Raw genomic sequence first — 15,839 nt, 5'->3', positions numbered from 1 at the left:
TAATGTCATTTGAGGGGTAAACCTGGGAGTGACATTGCACCACTGTAGGATACTCAGGTTTACCAGCAGGGAGATATTCATATGTACATAAGTGTTGTCAAGTCACAAGCAACCTATGGCGACCCCAGCAAGGGGCTTTCAAGGCAAGTGAGAAGCAGAGGTGTTTTGCCATTGCTTTCCTCTACACAGCCTTTCTTGGTGGTCTCCCATCCAAGTACCAACCCTGCTTAGCTTCCGAGATCTGGCAAGACCAGACTGTACCATGCTGACTTCCCTCCCTGAGATACTTCTGTGTGTGTGTGTGTGTGTGTGTTAAGTGCTGTCAAGTCGCTTCCAACTCATGGCAACCCTATGAATGAAAGTCCTCCAAAATGTCCTATCTTTGACAGCATTGCTCAGATCTTGCAAACTGAGGGCCGGGGCTTCCTTTATTGAGTCAGTCCATCTCTTGTTGGGTCTTCCTCTTTTCCTGCTGCCCTCAACTTTTCCTATCATGACGGTCTTTTCCAGTGACTCTTGTCGTCTCATGACGTGACCAAATACGACAGCCTCAGTTTAGTCATTTTAGCTTCTAGGGTCAGTTCAGGCTTGATTTGATCTATAGCCCACCGATTTGGTTTTTTTTGGGCCGTCCACGGTATCCGTAACCCTCTCCTCCAACACCCCATTTCAAAGGCATCTACTTTCCAGAGCTGTGCTTGAGGATCATTAAGCGATTTGTACCAATCAAAGCAGAGGGGTGGTGACCAGCGAACGTGGAGCAAAAGGGGGCCCCGATCACCAGTCAGAAAATCGGCCTCCCTCCCCCTCTCCAGACTTGCCACTTCCTTCCCACCTGCTTCCCCCCCGTGTTTCCTTTTATATATATACATTTATATATAAATATAAATTGTTTTATATATTATATAAAATTATATATATTATATAAATTTATATATAAATATAAATTGTTTTTATTTTTATAACAAAACAAAACAATGCAATAATAATAATAAGAAAATTAAAGAAAATACAAAAGGGTATCCATATATACTTATTAATACATTCACGGTTACAAAATTATAAAGTTCAAAAAAAAAAACACACACACCCAAGGTACCCCTTCGACCCCACCCCGTGTTTCCAGCCGGCACCTGCGGGGCGTGGAGGAGCAGCAGCGCCGCGTGCGGGAACCGCTCCGAGCTCCGGTCGCCTTCCAGGCAGGGGAGGCTCCGCGCCGGCGTTTCTGCCCCACCCGACCCCCTTCCCCCGGGGTGCGCGCGCGCGCGCACGCCCGCCCACCCCTCTCCCGCAGCACCGCATTGGTTTGCTGGCCGCTCTCCGCTCCAGCATGACATCAGGGTAGCCGGGCAGGGGCCGGAGCGCATGCGCCTCTGCTAGGCGGGCGGGTCCGAGGAGTGGCCGGCACAGATCGGAGCTCGCGCCAGCAGCCCGGCGCGGACGCACGCGCGCCCCTGCCCGGCCACTGCAGGCTGCGCCCCGCTCGGGAGGCTCCCCCTGCACAGCCCCGCTGACAGCCAGAGCCGCCGGGTGGGCGGGCAGGCAGGGAGGGCGACAGCCGTCGGCCGCCCTCGGTAGCCCCCTCCGCTTGGAAGCCCCCCTTGCCTCCCCGCGCGCCCGGAGCCAGGCACCATGTCGACGGGAGGCGACTTCGGGAACCCGCTCAGGAAATTCAAGCTGGTCTTCCTGGGGGAGCAAAGCGGTGAGTCGCCGGGCGCGCCCCCCCCTCCCGAAGGTGGCCGCTGCAAAGGGGGCGCGCACGCCAGGGAGAGAGAGGGAGAGGTGCCGCTGGGCTCGCTGCGGCAGGCGCCCGCCAAGCCCTGCCCGTGGCTCGCCCGTCGCGGCAGGCAGGCTCGGCCGGCGGGGTCGCCGCCTCCTCTGCGCTTCCCAGCTGGCGGGGAGGGGCGAGCGGTGAAACTGACCAGGCTGCGAAGCTGGCCAGTCTGGGAAACTGACCAGGCTGCGAAATCGAGCGGGCTCCCTCCCTCCCCCTTTCCGGGAAGGAAGATCGCCGGTGATCTCGACGGAGGCTTTTGCCTGTTCTATTGCGGCAACCTCTGCCCGCCCGGCTGAGCTCTCCCGTCGCTGGGCTCTGCGTGCAGCTCTCCCCCCACGCCCCAGATTCCCGCTTCGCCCTCGGATCTGCTCGGACGGCGGGGTCGCACGGCTGCCCGCTCCAGGAGGCTGGGTGGGTGTGGGGAAGGCTTCCAGCCAAAGCGTTGCGGGAGAGACCCGTTACCAGGAGAAACCGGGAAGATCAAAGTCTGGGTGTGGGGCCCAGGAGGCTGGCGATGGGGTGGAGTAGCCGCTTTCTTCGGAAAGGGTGCCCATTGTGTTAGGGGGTCTGAGGATTGGGGGGGGGCACAACCTTTGAAGGTGCGGGGTGTGTGTGGGGGGGAGATCTCTCTCCGCTCGTCGTCCCCCCTCCCATTTCTGACAAGGCAGTGTGCAGATGCTGGAGGTAGATGGGTTTTCTGGACCCTTAGCCGGCGTCTGCCTTGGGGATGGGTTTGCGCAAATAAAGGCAGGAGCCAGGCACTGAAGAGAAGACACACCCTACTGCCGGCCAAGTCTCCAAGCCCTCCCCCCCCCCCGCTGCCTATTAAAAACCTAGCGACCAGATAGATACCTTCCTCCCCACTCAACTCAGCAAAGGCAAGCCAATGGGAATCACAAACCAGAGATACTCCCCAGCGCTCTCCTCCGGTCCAGTAGGCGCCTTCGCTTGCTGCCAGAAACCTTTCTGCAGGGGTGATGGATCTGTTCAGCCTAGTTTGCAGGCCTAAGAGAAAGGGAAACACCTTCAGTGCTCAATCCCTAGCATGTGTTTTTTCCCTTTTTTTTTTTTTTTTTTGGCATGCATATGATTATTTGGTTTTAAAGAGTTATCCCCCAACAAAAAGTTCCTGCTCCCCACACATCAGAATCTGGAATGTATGAAGTCATGACAAAATGCCTCTAAACATGTGCAGAGTGCCTCCCTCTCTACCACTGCTGCCTAACCCCAAGGTGGTCCCTATATTTTGGAGAGGGGGACAGTTTCCATGCCAGAGGGAATGGTTTCAACTAAGCTTGAACTTTTCAGGCCCACAGTTGACAGAAATGTAAACTTGCAGTAAAACGTAGTAAAAAAATATTAAGTAAGCTTGAATCCTCAGCCTGCGACTTGTAAGAAATCAAAAACATCCAGTGGTCAGTTTCTAAAGCTGCTGATCATAAGGGTGAAATGGAGGAATAAAGACCTGTTGCTGCTTCTTTACAATTCAGCACCATCAGCCTTCTGTTCTCTGTGTCCAGTGCCTCATTGGATCATTTCCTGCCATCATTTCCTGCCATCACTATACCTGTCAGCAGAAACAAACGTTCCTTTTCTCCATGGTGTTGGCAGGAGCTGTTTCAGTTCATATTTCAGAGATGAAGTTTCAAAATATTCTTCTCGTAGCGTACACTACGTGTTAAATTGTCTAATGGGGATGGCTGTCCCCAAAAGACCTCTAGAAGCCATAAAAAAAAGAATGGCTTCTGAAGCTGGTGTATGCTTGCAGGACAAACACAACCCTGATGGGCATGGCTCTTTCCAGTGAAACTAAGGCCCAAGGCCAGAGTCATAAACATATGCTACAAGAAATGTAAAGCCCTGGGGTGTTTTCCCACCACCAGTCTGAAAATTTTGCTACTGTATACTGAGTCAGGTCATTGGTCTGTCAAGGTTAGTATTGTCTACTCAGACTGGCAGCAGCTCTCCAGGATCTGAGGCAGAGGTCTTTCACTTCACCTGCTACTGGAGACATTGGGGGTTGAACCTGGGCCTTGGCATGCAAAGCAGATGCTTTCCCACTGAAGCCATTTTCCCTCCCCAGTGACTGTCACTGGTTCTCAGCCCTTTTGGAATGGGACCCCACTTCTAAGCTTACAGTATTTTTGGGGACACACTTAAGTGACTCAATGCTATCTTGTTCCTTAGTTCTTATCTAAGGGTACCTTACCATTCCCCACAAAGTTGGATTTCACCAGCAAAAAAGATAAAATGCCTCCTCATTTGCTGTCTGTGCTGATAGAAACATTAGGTCAGGGATCTGCAACCTTTTATACAATTAAAGATCCAAACTATATCAAAATTTAGAGAAGAGAATAGATCAATAAAGAGCCATTATAAGAATGACTATTTTCATAATTAAATTATATATCTTAACATTACTGATAACAGACATGTTGATTAATTAGCAGCCAAAACACTGGTGAATGTGTGTCCTTTATTATGAAGTGGCACACATGAGATCTCACAATAAGATGTGTGTGTGTGTATGCACACAGGAACACCCTATGCAGTTGTTTTAGTGCACTAGCATAAATAAATGGTTCACATTCAGATTACAAGCAACTGTTCACCTCTGTCATCTCTCTTTTGTAAAATATCTCTAAGAAGCCCTTTGGTGGCAGTAGAAAATGCCATCAAGTTGCAGCTGACTTATGGCAACCCTGTAGTGTTTTCAAGGCAAGAGATGTTCAGACTTGGTTTGCCATTGCCTGCTTCTGCATAGCAACCCTGGGTTTCCTGGGTGGTCTCCATCCAAATACTAACCATGACCAACCCTGATAGCAGCCATAATCTAATGAGATCAGGCTAGCTTGGGCTATCCATGTCAGGGCCATTTACTCCCATACAAATCTTTGTCTGCCATTCCTTTCACATACTTGAGCACTTTAGCATCCCACCCCCTCCCCAGTGGCGTAGCGTGGGTTGTCAGCACCCGGGGCAAGGCAAGTAATTTGCGCCCCCTAACCCGTGGATTTTAGCACTCGAGTCTCTTCCACTAGATTAGTTAAAGAAACCCTTACCCCCTAAGCACATGTATTGTTTGTGCTGATGTAATTAAAGTAAAATGACTGAACCTGGGGCCTTCGGTATACCAAGCAGCTGTGGGACTTGCAAATACCTCTGTACTTAATAATTTGTGTTTAAGAGGTGTTTGGAAGATGCAATACAAACCTTATGCCTGCTTGTCTTTGGGCCATACTCCTCCTGTGTTGTTTAGGTGGAAAGCAGCCACTGGCTTCCTTTTGGGACTTCATGTACCCCCCCCCCCATTCATTTTCATATGCCCAAAACATATATTTACTGTTTACTGATATGATGCTTGCTATACACCTCTGTGCACATCCTGGCCACAGGAGGCAAAGATGTATAGTAAATTGGCCCATGCTGCAAAACTAAATTAACTGTATACAATTCAAATTCACCAATTAGTAATAAGTGGAAGATGAGTTTGAAAAAGAAAAGTCCAGGAGGCAATTCTCACTAAGCATCAAATTCTAATCCACAAGTGGTTTCTCTAACAATGTGTGTGTGTGTGTGTAAAGTGCCGTCAAGTCGCAGCCGACTTATGGCAACCCAGAGGCCACTTACCGGCATCATCTTCGCCCCGAACCGCATTGAGGCGGGTGGCGCCGGCTCCCACCACCCGGGACCGAGGCGGAGACCAACGGCCGAGGCCTGGAGGAGTGCGGCGGCCTCGCGTGCCCAGGAACCTGTTGCAGGCGGCGCTCCCGGGCCGGTGGGACGGCCCTCGCGGGACCGGCGCCTCTCTCAGGGCCCAGCGCCGCCCCGCGCCCTTCAGCTTTGTCTCGCCTTCGCCCCCCACCCCTCCTTCCCCGCCGCCTCTGCTCGCCACAAACAAGACGGCCGCCGCCCTCCAGCCTCCTCTGAAACTCCCCCCCCCCTTCCGCTGGCCCGGCAGGGAGGAGCTGCTGAGTCCCACCCCCAAGGTGGGCTGGGCCGGGTGAGGCCGACGTTGTGGGCTCCGCCGTGCGGCCCTGCCTCAGCGGCGAGGGGGAGGGAGATTAATGCCTGAGGCGGCCCTGCCGTGAGTTGGGGAGCGGGGCCGCGGCTTTCCCGCCCCCTGGAGGCCTGCTGAGAGTTTGAAAATGTTATACAAAAAACACCGCTTTGAAAGGGTTTTTTGGATACCGCGGCTTATGAATGGTTGGAAGACGTCTTCACTGCAGTGAGAGAGAGTGAGTGAGTGAGCCAGGCAGGGGCAGAGAGCTGCGAGTGCGCCCCCCCAGATGTTGCGCCCGGTGCGGCCGGCCCCCCCTGCACCCCCCACGCTACGCCACTGCCCCTCCCATATACTTTAATTTAAAGATTTCATTTTCTTTTTTGAAGAGCCATATTTCTTACCATTCTGAGCCACATTAAGAGATACTGCATGGTCCTTTGCCACCCCACTTAAGATGCTAGTTAGATGGCATATGCACATGGACTTATGCACATACACACACTGGTCCTTGCTCCACTTAATATTTTTCTGCACCTAGTTAGTGGAAGTTTTCTTCAATAGGGAAGGAAAAAGTAATGTCCAGATATCAGAGAGGGAGCCATTTTATAAGATTGCAGCAAAACCAAAAATGAGTTTGGTGGAACCTTGACAATTAACAGATTTTTTTAATGGCTGAAGTTTTTGTAGCTAAAGCCTACTTCATAGGTGGCACACTTGAGGCATCTAATGAAGGGGGTTGTACTCCATGGCAGCTTGTGCCACACTGAAACTTAGCTTTTAAGGTGTCACAAGACTCGCTTGTGTTTTATTTCCCAAATGTATGGCTGATCCATGAGAATTGAGAAAAAGGGAACTTCATGTTTAAAATATTCCTCCCTTACCTGAACAGAGAACAGCAAAGTTACAAGTTTTCTTCCCTTGGTTCCTCCCCACACCCTTTTTGACATGTTACTCGATCAATAACTTCTCATCCCAGTGATGGTAGCAGAGGTGGAAATCTAGCTCGCCTATTACCAATCCCAGTAATGTGGGTGAGGAAAGAGGCATATGACACCAACTGCAAGAACGGAAGAAAGGCCCTGCTGGATCAGACCAAGGCCCATCAAGACCAGCAGTCTGTTCACACAGTGGCCAACCAGGTGCCTCTAGGAAGCCACAATCAAAGGGGGGAATGCCATGCATTAATCTGGATTTGGTGCCTTAAGCCTCAAGCGAGGGATTCCATTGGGCCTACCTGCTCTCTCTGCTCCTCCTGACCATTTCCTGCCCATCTGCAGGGACAGCAAGTACTTCCCCTCCTGGGTTGCCCTTTGGTGGTGTGTCACTCAGAGCCATGGAATTTTAATTACATTTAGAATGAAAACTCTGTCAGAGGGAAGAGAGGCCAGATGACCTTGACTGTCCCCGCCCGGGCATCCAACAGGCAGCTGCGTTCCAGACAATTACCCTGCTTTTATAGTATTGATCAAAAACTACCAGTCAGCTGGTCAATTTTTTCCATCCGTGATTATCTCTCTCCCTTCCTCTGTCTTGTGTCGCACATCACCAAAGTATCCTGGGGCAAAATAATAAAAAGGCCAAAGCATTCAACTTTGTCTTTTTCTTCCCCTTTTTCTTTGCCTCTGACTATTTTGTCCACCTGTGTGGCCAAAAGAGTCTGTCTGCTGGGTGTTTATGGAACTCCAAAGAATAAGCCTTTGAAATAGTAATCTAAATGTATCTTCTATTTGAATTGTTATCTGTGATGAATATTGGATTTTTGTTTTTCATAATTGTTATAAATTTGAATGCATCTAAGACTAAATGAATCTGCAGTGGTGTTTCACTCGGTAGCTGGTTCTACTGAATTTGCTATTCGGTGGTATCTACGACATTTGCTAGTGTGTTTGCTACTGAACAGAATATGCTTAGTTATGAACCCAGCCTTGTCTATGGATCTTATTGGGTCAGGTATATGACTAACAGAAAAGATCTTTCAAGAAGCATGTATTCCCAAGTGAAGGTATATCAGTAATGCAGACTGGAATAGCCAGGGGGTTAATAAATATTTGGGACCTTGCCCTCTACAGTGTAACTTGGGATGGAGCGATTAAAATCATAATAGCTGCTGACTTGATCATTTGTGACAAATAAGAATCACCCCAGTGAAACAGGCAGAGAATTTTTAGTAAACTGGAAGAGAATTGGGTGGCTTTCCCCCCTTGAATACCACACGTTTACTAACATTGGGTTGCCAGCTAGCTGAAGGAAAAAGTCCACACCTGGCTGAATTTTTCTTTCTTTCTCCCTTGGTTGTTCTTTTAAGGCCTAAACCTTATGTAATTAGGCAGCTTTTCTGCTGGGCTCCACTGGTATCTGCCCCACTCTACTGACCTCTGCCATGGTCTCTCGCCAGAATGCTGGATACCACCTCAGATCACTGGGACATATCCAGAAGCTCCAGTAATTTGTTTAAATTGTTGGTAGCTTAGATCTGCGAGTATGGATAGATGGACCAGGAAATTTGTTGTGGGCGAGTAACCCTTGGCTTCTGAAAAGGCTGTCTTTAAAATTGCGATGATAAGATAACTTTTTGAGTATGGTTTTGGCCTCTTTATGCTCCTGCTTTGCATTTCAGAGGGAGCCTCGCATAGGCTAGCTTTTGGCATATTCTTGTCACCGTCAGGTGGATTTCCTACTTATCAACTCCTTACCAAATTTTGAATTAATTTGCTATAAACTGAGTTCTTGCAAGGAACTGTGGTCTTTATTCTGGGCCTTTCATTTATGCAAGGCAGTTCTAACTTATATGATAAACAGTTGTACAGCATAAATCCCTTGCAGTAGCCCAGAATATTTAGCTGAATATTCCTTGGGTTATCTCATAAGGATGGACGAGTATCTGTGCTGGACTGGGCCCATGACCTGTTGAGTTAGGGTTAACAACTCTGGGGTTGGAAATTCTTGGAGATTAGGGTGTAGAGCCTGGGGAGGGTGGAGTTTGGGAAGGGAGCTCAGCAGGGATGTGATGCCATGGAATCCACCCTCCAGGGGAACTGGTTGCTGCGTCTGGAGATCAGTTGTAATTCTCGGAGAACTCCAGCCACCACCTGGATGTTGGCAACCCTTTGTTGAGTCCAGCATCCTCTTCCATGCAATGGTGAGATAGTTGTCCCAGGAAGGCCTACAGGCAAGCCATGGAGACCAATGCTCTCCCTTCTGTTGTTGCTCCCTTTCCCCAGTAAGTGAATGTTAAAACTACATCCTGACTGTTTTTGGCTTTCTGTTTCCTCCCACCCATTATCTCTCTCTCTCTCTCTCTCCCTCCCTCCCTCCCTGGTACCTTTTTTAATCTCTGTGCAGTTCAGTGAGGAATTAATATCAAAACATACTGAGAGAGGTGCTAAATTCATGTATACCTATCTATCAGTTCTGCCAGCAGTATTGGGGCTCAGATAGTGAAGTGAAGATGTTCAACAGGGCTGTGACAAGCCAGGGTCTGAACCACTCCCTATATAAGGAATGCACCCTTTGTTTCTTGGCTGGGTTAGGGCAGAGTGCTTAGCAGGGATCCAGGAGCCAAAGATAACAAAACAAGGAGTTTGGGTTATCAGTTTTCTGGGAAGAAGAGTCCATAGGATGGCCAGGAAATAACAGGATCCAAGCCTTTGCATAATCAGAAAATGATGTACCATTGGATACAAGTATATAACCACAGCAGGTCAGAGCATTCTAGAGAGAGGCTGGCTATGCTGAAAGGTTGCTAGGGGAAGATTGATCCCTGTTGACCATTATACTACTCACTCCTGCCTCCTCAATTATATTTTGCTCCCACCTCCTGATAGCAGTGTTTACAGATCAATTCTAGCTTTATGAGCAGAATAAGTATTGCCAATCAAGCTAATTTGTTGTGCTTGTCGGCTATGCATAACTCTAGGAAAGTGAAGGTTTATTTTTAGCTCCACATTCTGGATTCCACTGGTCTTTTAACCCTGGTGTGACATATTAAGCTTCTGGTTATTTCATCCTGTAGTTTGAGAATTTGTCTATAATTCTGAAGACTTCCCAGTTCTAAAAGGCTTCTTTTGGTTTCATTCATGTTAAGATCTTTAGATCCACCTCCATTGAAGTTAGTTTCCTGAAGCACGAAGAATGTAACTTAGACTTCATACAAATACTTACTCGAGGTAGGGGTGCTTGGGAACCTTGCTTAACAGCCAAGCAGTTTTTTTTCTCCAGGCTTAAGCTTGGGGAAAATTGACTCTGCAAATTTGCTGCAGAAGCTGACTATGTGCAGTGCTAATTGACCAGTGCATGTAATGTCACCAATCCATCACCACCCTGCTATAAGAACAGTTCAGCAATTTTTTAAAAATGGAATGTGTCCTTAAACAAGGCCATGAATGAACTTTTGACAGACTAAGGAATTGTTTCAATTAAACAGAAATGAAATCTACCTGAAGCATGACAGAAATGGCGCTTTACACACACACACACACACACACAAGTATGCCTGATAACTGTATTGTGAAGATAGTGGGCAGAAAGCCTGCATTGCCCTCCAGAAGAAGAAGGAAAAAAACCCCCGAAGCAACTGCTGTTGCTTTTGTGATATAGTTGTATTCAGCCTGAATTATATTTGTCCATTATGGAGGTTGTTCTGTTGTAGGAGGACTGAGGAAGAACTGGCATAAGATAGCTGCTGGCAATGGCTAGCATGTTCTGAAATTTCCTCGGATCTAACTTTGATATCTATAATTGGAACTTCAGTATGACATTAACACAAAAATATGCCTCAGGATACATGTAGACGAGGGCTGTTGATTTTAATGAAACCTCTCCCAAAATTGTGCTTAGATGCCTCATCTGATAGGGCTGCCAAGGCCTCCCGCTAGGTTTGCCAGGTCTGAGCCAGCAACCTATGGGAGAAATTTAGGGGCAGGGCCTGGCATGCTGGCATTGCGCTGGTGCAATGGGGTCACTTCCAGTAAAAAATTGAAGTGACTACAGTGATCAGTTCCTTTGGAGAAAATGGCTGCTTTGGCGGGTGGACTCTATGGCATTATACCTTATTGAGATATAGTCTTATTCAACATACACGTTTGATCAGTAATTTTAAAATTTAGATTTATTATATCTGCCTTAAAAAAAATAACTTCCCTAATTACCCCTCCCCTTCTTTAACCCTCCTCCCCTTTTCACAGTTCGGCTAGCTGAAAAGGCATTCACCCCCCGCAGGAGGCATAACTGTTATAGTGATCTTGAAAAAAATCTACCAAAGCAGCTGGAGGACTCCAGTGTGGGCAGACCTGGTAGGTTGGTTGGAAGGATTTTGTAGCACTAGAACTTTTGTTGGCCATGAGCTGCCGCTGTTGTTGTTTTTTAACCAGGAAATTTCCAGTCCAAAATTATACTCTCTGTTTTTGGGGATAGGATTGAATCCAGGAGAGGATTTCTGCATAAAGAGACTGTGCTGGCAGCTTGTGCTGAATTAAACTTGTTGTATTCCCAATTTGCATTTCTGCTTGTGTAAAATATTCTGCAGGTAATAAGCAGGACTGGCAGGTTGCCGGATATCTAGTGCTATTGATTTCGCAAGTGGAGGTGGGCTAATGGGGTTTCTGTTCATGCATCACTGAATTCAACCCCCAAGTTGTGATCCTTTAAACTTAAAGAAACCTGTGTTTCAAAATAATTTAGAATGGGTGGATAGGGTTGCCAGCCTCCAGGCAGTAGCTGGAGATCTCCTGCTATTACAGCTGATCTCCAGCCGATAGAGATCAGTTCACCTGGAGAAAGTGGCCGCTTTGGCAATTGGACTCTATAGCATTGAAGTCCCTCCCCTCTCCAAACCCCACCCTCCTCAGGCTCCACCCCAAAAATCTCCAGGTATTTCCCAACCCGGAGCTGGCAACCCTACCCTGGCTCCTCCGCTAGGGCTAGGCTTGCCAACCTCCAGGTGGTGGCTGGAGATCTCCCACTATTACAACTGATCTCCAGATGACGGAGATCAGTTCACCTGGAGAAAGTGGCTGCTTTGGAAGGTAGTCTGTATGACATTGAAATCCCTCCCCTCTCCAAACCCCAACCTGCCTGCCTTCCCAAACTTTGTCCTTTCCAGAAATTTCCCAAGTCTGAGTTAGTAATGCTATCAGTGCCCTCTTTGGTGTTTGAACTGATCTTAAAGCACTGAAAATAGAATACTGTGGATGCTGGCAAAAAATTGTGTACTTGAGTTGTAAGGAACTACTTGTTCACCAGTGTGGTCTTTTGAATTGGGACAGGGAGTTGAATTCCAAGCACAAAACTTGCAAGGCATGTTTGCTCAAACATCCTTGTGGTGGAAGCAGAGAGGAACCAGGTGAATAAAATGTATAGTTAGGCCATAGACAACCCATTATATGTGGCTAGGTAATACCCCTGAGAGTTCAACTGACTGCCCTGGGAATGAGCCCTAAAACTAGTCTCCTCAGGGCCAAAGTGTGAGACCTGGTAAACCTTGGAGAATCAAAGTTAGCATGACAGAGGGATATGGCTCGAGTCCCTTTCTCACATAAGTTAAAAATCAGGCAATATGAACCTGGACATCAATGCCATTCCACAGACCCATGCTTGTTAAGGATGCCCCGTGGCTTCTCAACAACTCTGGAATGAGCTACTCATGAAGGAGTAAACATCTCCTCTTGTTGGCCTTCAGGAGGGCTGTAAAAACTGGTCTTCTTCCAGGAGTCTTTGTGTTAACTTTATGAACATATTTGTGCCTGGGCTGCTTCTAGGGTTGCCAACCTCCAGGTGGGGCCTGGAGATCTGCTGGAATTACAACTAATCTCCAGACTACAGAGATCAGTTCCTCTGGAGAAAATGGCTGCTTTGGAGGACGGACTTTATGGCATTATACCCTGCTGTGATGTCCGTCCCCTCATCTCACTCACCTTAGACTCTACCCCCAAATTTCCAGGAATTTCCAAAGCCAGAACTGACAACCCTCTTTCTGTATATCAGATTTGATAGTTTTAAATATGTTGTTTGAATTTGCATGATTGTCCCTTTCTTGGGCTTACCGAAGAAAAGTAAGCTAACAAATGCTTTCAATAAATACAACAATCCCTAGGCATCTCACTCACCCTAATTGCCATGAGCATGAAATCCAAACTGGACGAGGAAGAATCTCTCCAAAAAAGGATGACTGAGCAACAGAACTGGATTATAATTTGCTCAGTGGCAGCAGGCAATCTTCTGCCCTCAATAATTTGCTGAATAGGAGAAAAATGAGGGGATGGTGTTGATGGTTATGCTCTAGAAATTCCCCCCAATCTCTAAGGTAAAGGCCTAGAGATTGGGGCATTCTTAGAACATCACCTGGACTTGACGTCATGTCCATGGCCCTTCCACTTGAAAGTGACATTGCATCTTCCATGCTGCTCTAAAAATTTCTCCGATCTCTATGGTAAAGACCTTAGAGACTGGGAAAATTCCTAGAGCATCACCCCAAAGTGGGGAAATTCCTAGTGCGTCACTCAATGATGACAAAACTGCACCCTCCCCAGGCACTGCCCCAAAAGTATCCCAGCATTTGCTAGCACAATGCTGACCACCCTACAATTAAATGGCAAATGAGGTTCAGTTGAAATAGCAGGAAAGTTATCCATGCTAGGACAAAATAGTGATTTCACATCTTTGTTTACGCATTTGTACCCTGTTTTTTCTCCCTGAAGGGACCTAAAGCAGTATACAACAGAAAAATATAAAAATCAGTAAACAGCAAACAAAACAACTAAATCCTGGACTGTTGCATAACTCATTGGCTGGCATGTCCAAAGACGCAGGCTGTGAGACACTGGCTAAGAGCTAAAGGGCCAACAGCCCTTTAGCTCTTGCCCTTCAGCTTATGCCCAAGCACTCACACTTCTGGCCACACCGAAGTTTCATAAGGTACCTGAAACAGGAAGGGAAAATAACAGAGATGTTCCTCCTCTTCCTCCTTCTTGCTACTTATGCTGGATATCGTTAATATAAGTAAAAGTATGACTAAACGAATTCTCACAAAGTAAACCCTCACATCATTTAACTAGTACAGTTTGCTGTATTCAAAATATAGGGCAAGGCAAGCATGCAAAAGAAAGCAAACTTGGGCAATGTCGTTTATAAATTGTCATGCATAATGAACTCTGATTTTGTTTTTATTTACTTCCATTTTACCATTTAGCTTCATAAGGCTCTCAGTACTGCTTACCACCATAATAATCCTATATAAATGCCATCAAGAACAAGCATTCCAAAAATCTAATAAAATTAAAAAATCGAGAAAAATGGAGCAGTAGAGATTAAACAGGAGCAGCAGCAGCACAAATTCATAATTATACAGATAACTCAGAGGCGCAACATGCACATTTTTATCGAGAGTCTCTCATCTCATCATAGCTGCCTTTAATCCGCTTCTTGGGTGGACACCTGCTGCCCTGAAGCCCTTCCTTGTTCTGTAATCTGTAATGACATAACAGTATAAAAGCTAGATAAGGGGGAAGACGGCTGATGTCAGCTGTTTCTTTCTGTCTGTAACAAACTGGCCACAATAGTGTTATCTTTGACCTGAATGCTGGCACAATGATCTAAAGTATTATCTAAAGATGAGAATAGAAAAGGCACTTGAGATTTGTTAATGGTGCTTTGAGTTTCTTCAAAAACACTGAAAAACTGCGTACAGAATCATCAGAAAGGCTGATCAGTGACAGCTAAGTGGAACCTCCATGTACAGAGGCAGCATACCTCTGAGTACCAGATGCTAGGAACAAACAAGGCACAGGGCTATTGTCTTCATGCTCTGCTGGAGGTATCTAGTTGGCCACTGTTGCATTAAGCAGACCTAAGTCTGATCCAGAAAGGTAGTTCTTGTATTAGCACATTGTATGAAGTTTCCCAGGATGGGACAGTTAAAGGGTTTCGGTTAACAATAGTTTGCAGCCCTACTGGTCCAAAATCCAAAAACAACCTACAATCCGTGTAATACTTTTATTAGGACCAGCTGCATTGACACCCAACATCATGCAAGGTTTTGAGCTTACTAGAACTGGATGTTACGAAGATGTTATGAATAAAATGTAAAAATTGCGGGGGGGGGGGGATTCCAAGCCATGAATTTAAAGGCCTTCTCTCACACTGTAACTTCTACCTTTAGTTATTAATACTGAACGGTTTGCATCCTTATCAGGAATTTTTGCACACAGGAACAGTATGAAGGCAAGGAAACAAATGGCACAGAGGGAAAATAATTCTACAATAATTTTTGCAACCCCTACGTGTTTTGTGTATAGCTTCGTCAGGGCGAATCTTTCAGATTCTTTGTAGTGACATCCTCATGCATGCCGTAAGGCAAATTAGACCATAAAGAAGTGGGCGAAAGACAACACAATTTAGAACTTTGCATCATCAGTCCCAAGTGATTTATCTTGCCATAAATGACAAGAAAGAGGAGACATTCACAAAATGCACCCCAGCTTTGTTAATTTACACTCAGTGGAAGGTAGGGTTGCCATCTCTGGGTTGTGAAATTCCTGGGGATTTGGGGGTGGAGCCTGGGGAGGGTGGGTTGTGGGGAAGGAAGGACAGGGACCTCAGTGGGGTGTAATGGCACAGAGTTCACCCTCCAAAGCAGCTATTTTCTGTAGGGGAACTGATCTCCATAGTCTGGAGCTCAGCTGTAATTCCAGGAGATTCCAGGCCCCACCCAGAGGTTGGCAACCCTAGAAGGTGGACTGCGTTTTTGTACGTAGCACTTTAGCATGTTAGTTTTCTTATAAACAGGACCTGTTGAAAGTTAAGTTATTTTCAATGGGAATTACTTTTATGAGCCTGTTTCAAAACAGTAGAACTTGGAATCATCCAGTTTCATTGCCTGGAAATAGATTAGCCAAAAACAGGAACTATTTCTTCATGCAACTCCTAATTAAAATGGGTTCATTGCTGCAAGGTGGTCCCTGACTTAGATGGCTTTTTGAAAGCATCATATAAATGCTGGGAGGGAGAGTTTGTGCGGTTATTTCCTTAGCACATTTCTAAAGTGCTTTTCAGCTGCCTCTCCAA

General features: G+C 46.7%; 1 protein-coding gene across 1 annotated transcript in view; it reads left to right on the top strand.

The window, feature by feature from the left end:
- The first annotated feature begins 1,621 nt into the window (after window positions 1-1,621).
- The window catches only part of RAB6B (RAB6B, member RAS oncogene family), a 61,615-nt gene continuing 47,397 nt past the window's right edge, over window positions 1,622-15,839 (top strand). The window contains exon 1 of the mRNA XM_056849310.1: window positions 1,622-1,702. Within this exon, the coding sequence (XP_056705288.1) occupies window positions 1,633-1,702 (70 nt within the window). The 5' untranslated portion in view covers window positions 1,622-1,632. The remainder of the gene's footprint in view (window positions 1,703-15,839) is intronic.

This window comes from Euleptes europaea, chromosome 5, assembly GCF_029931775.1.
Source record: "Euleptes europaea isolate rEulEur1 chromosome 5, rEulEur1.hap1, whole genome shotgun sequence".
NCBI lineage: Eukaryota > Metazoa > Chordata > Lepidosauria > Squamata > Sphaerodactylidae > Euleptes > Euleptes europaea.
The sequence above is the reverse complement of the archived record's forward strand: the minus strand, read 5'-3'. Positions and strand labels throughout refer to the sequence as shown.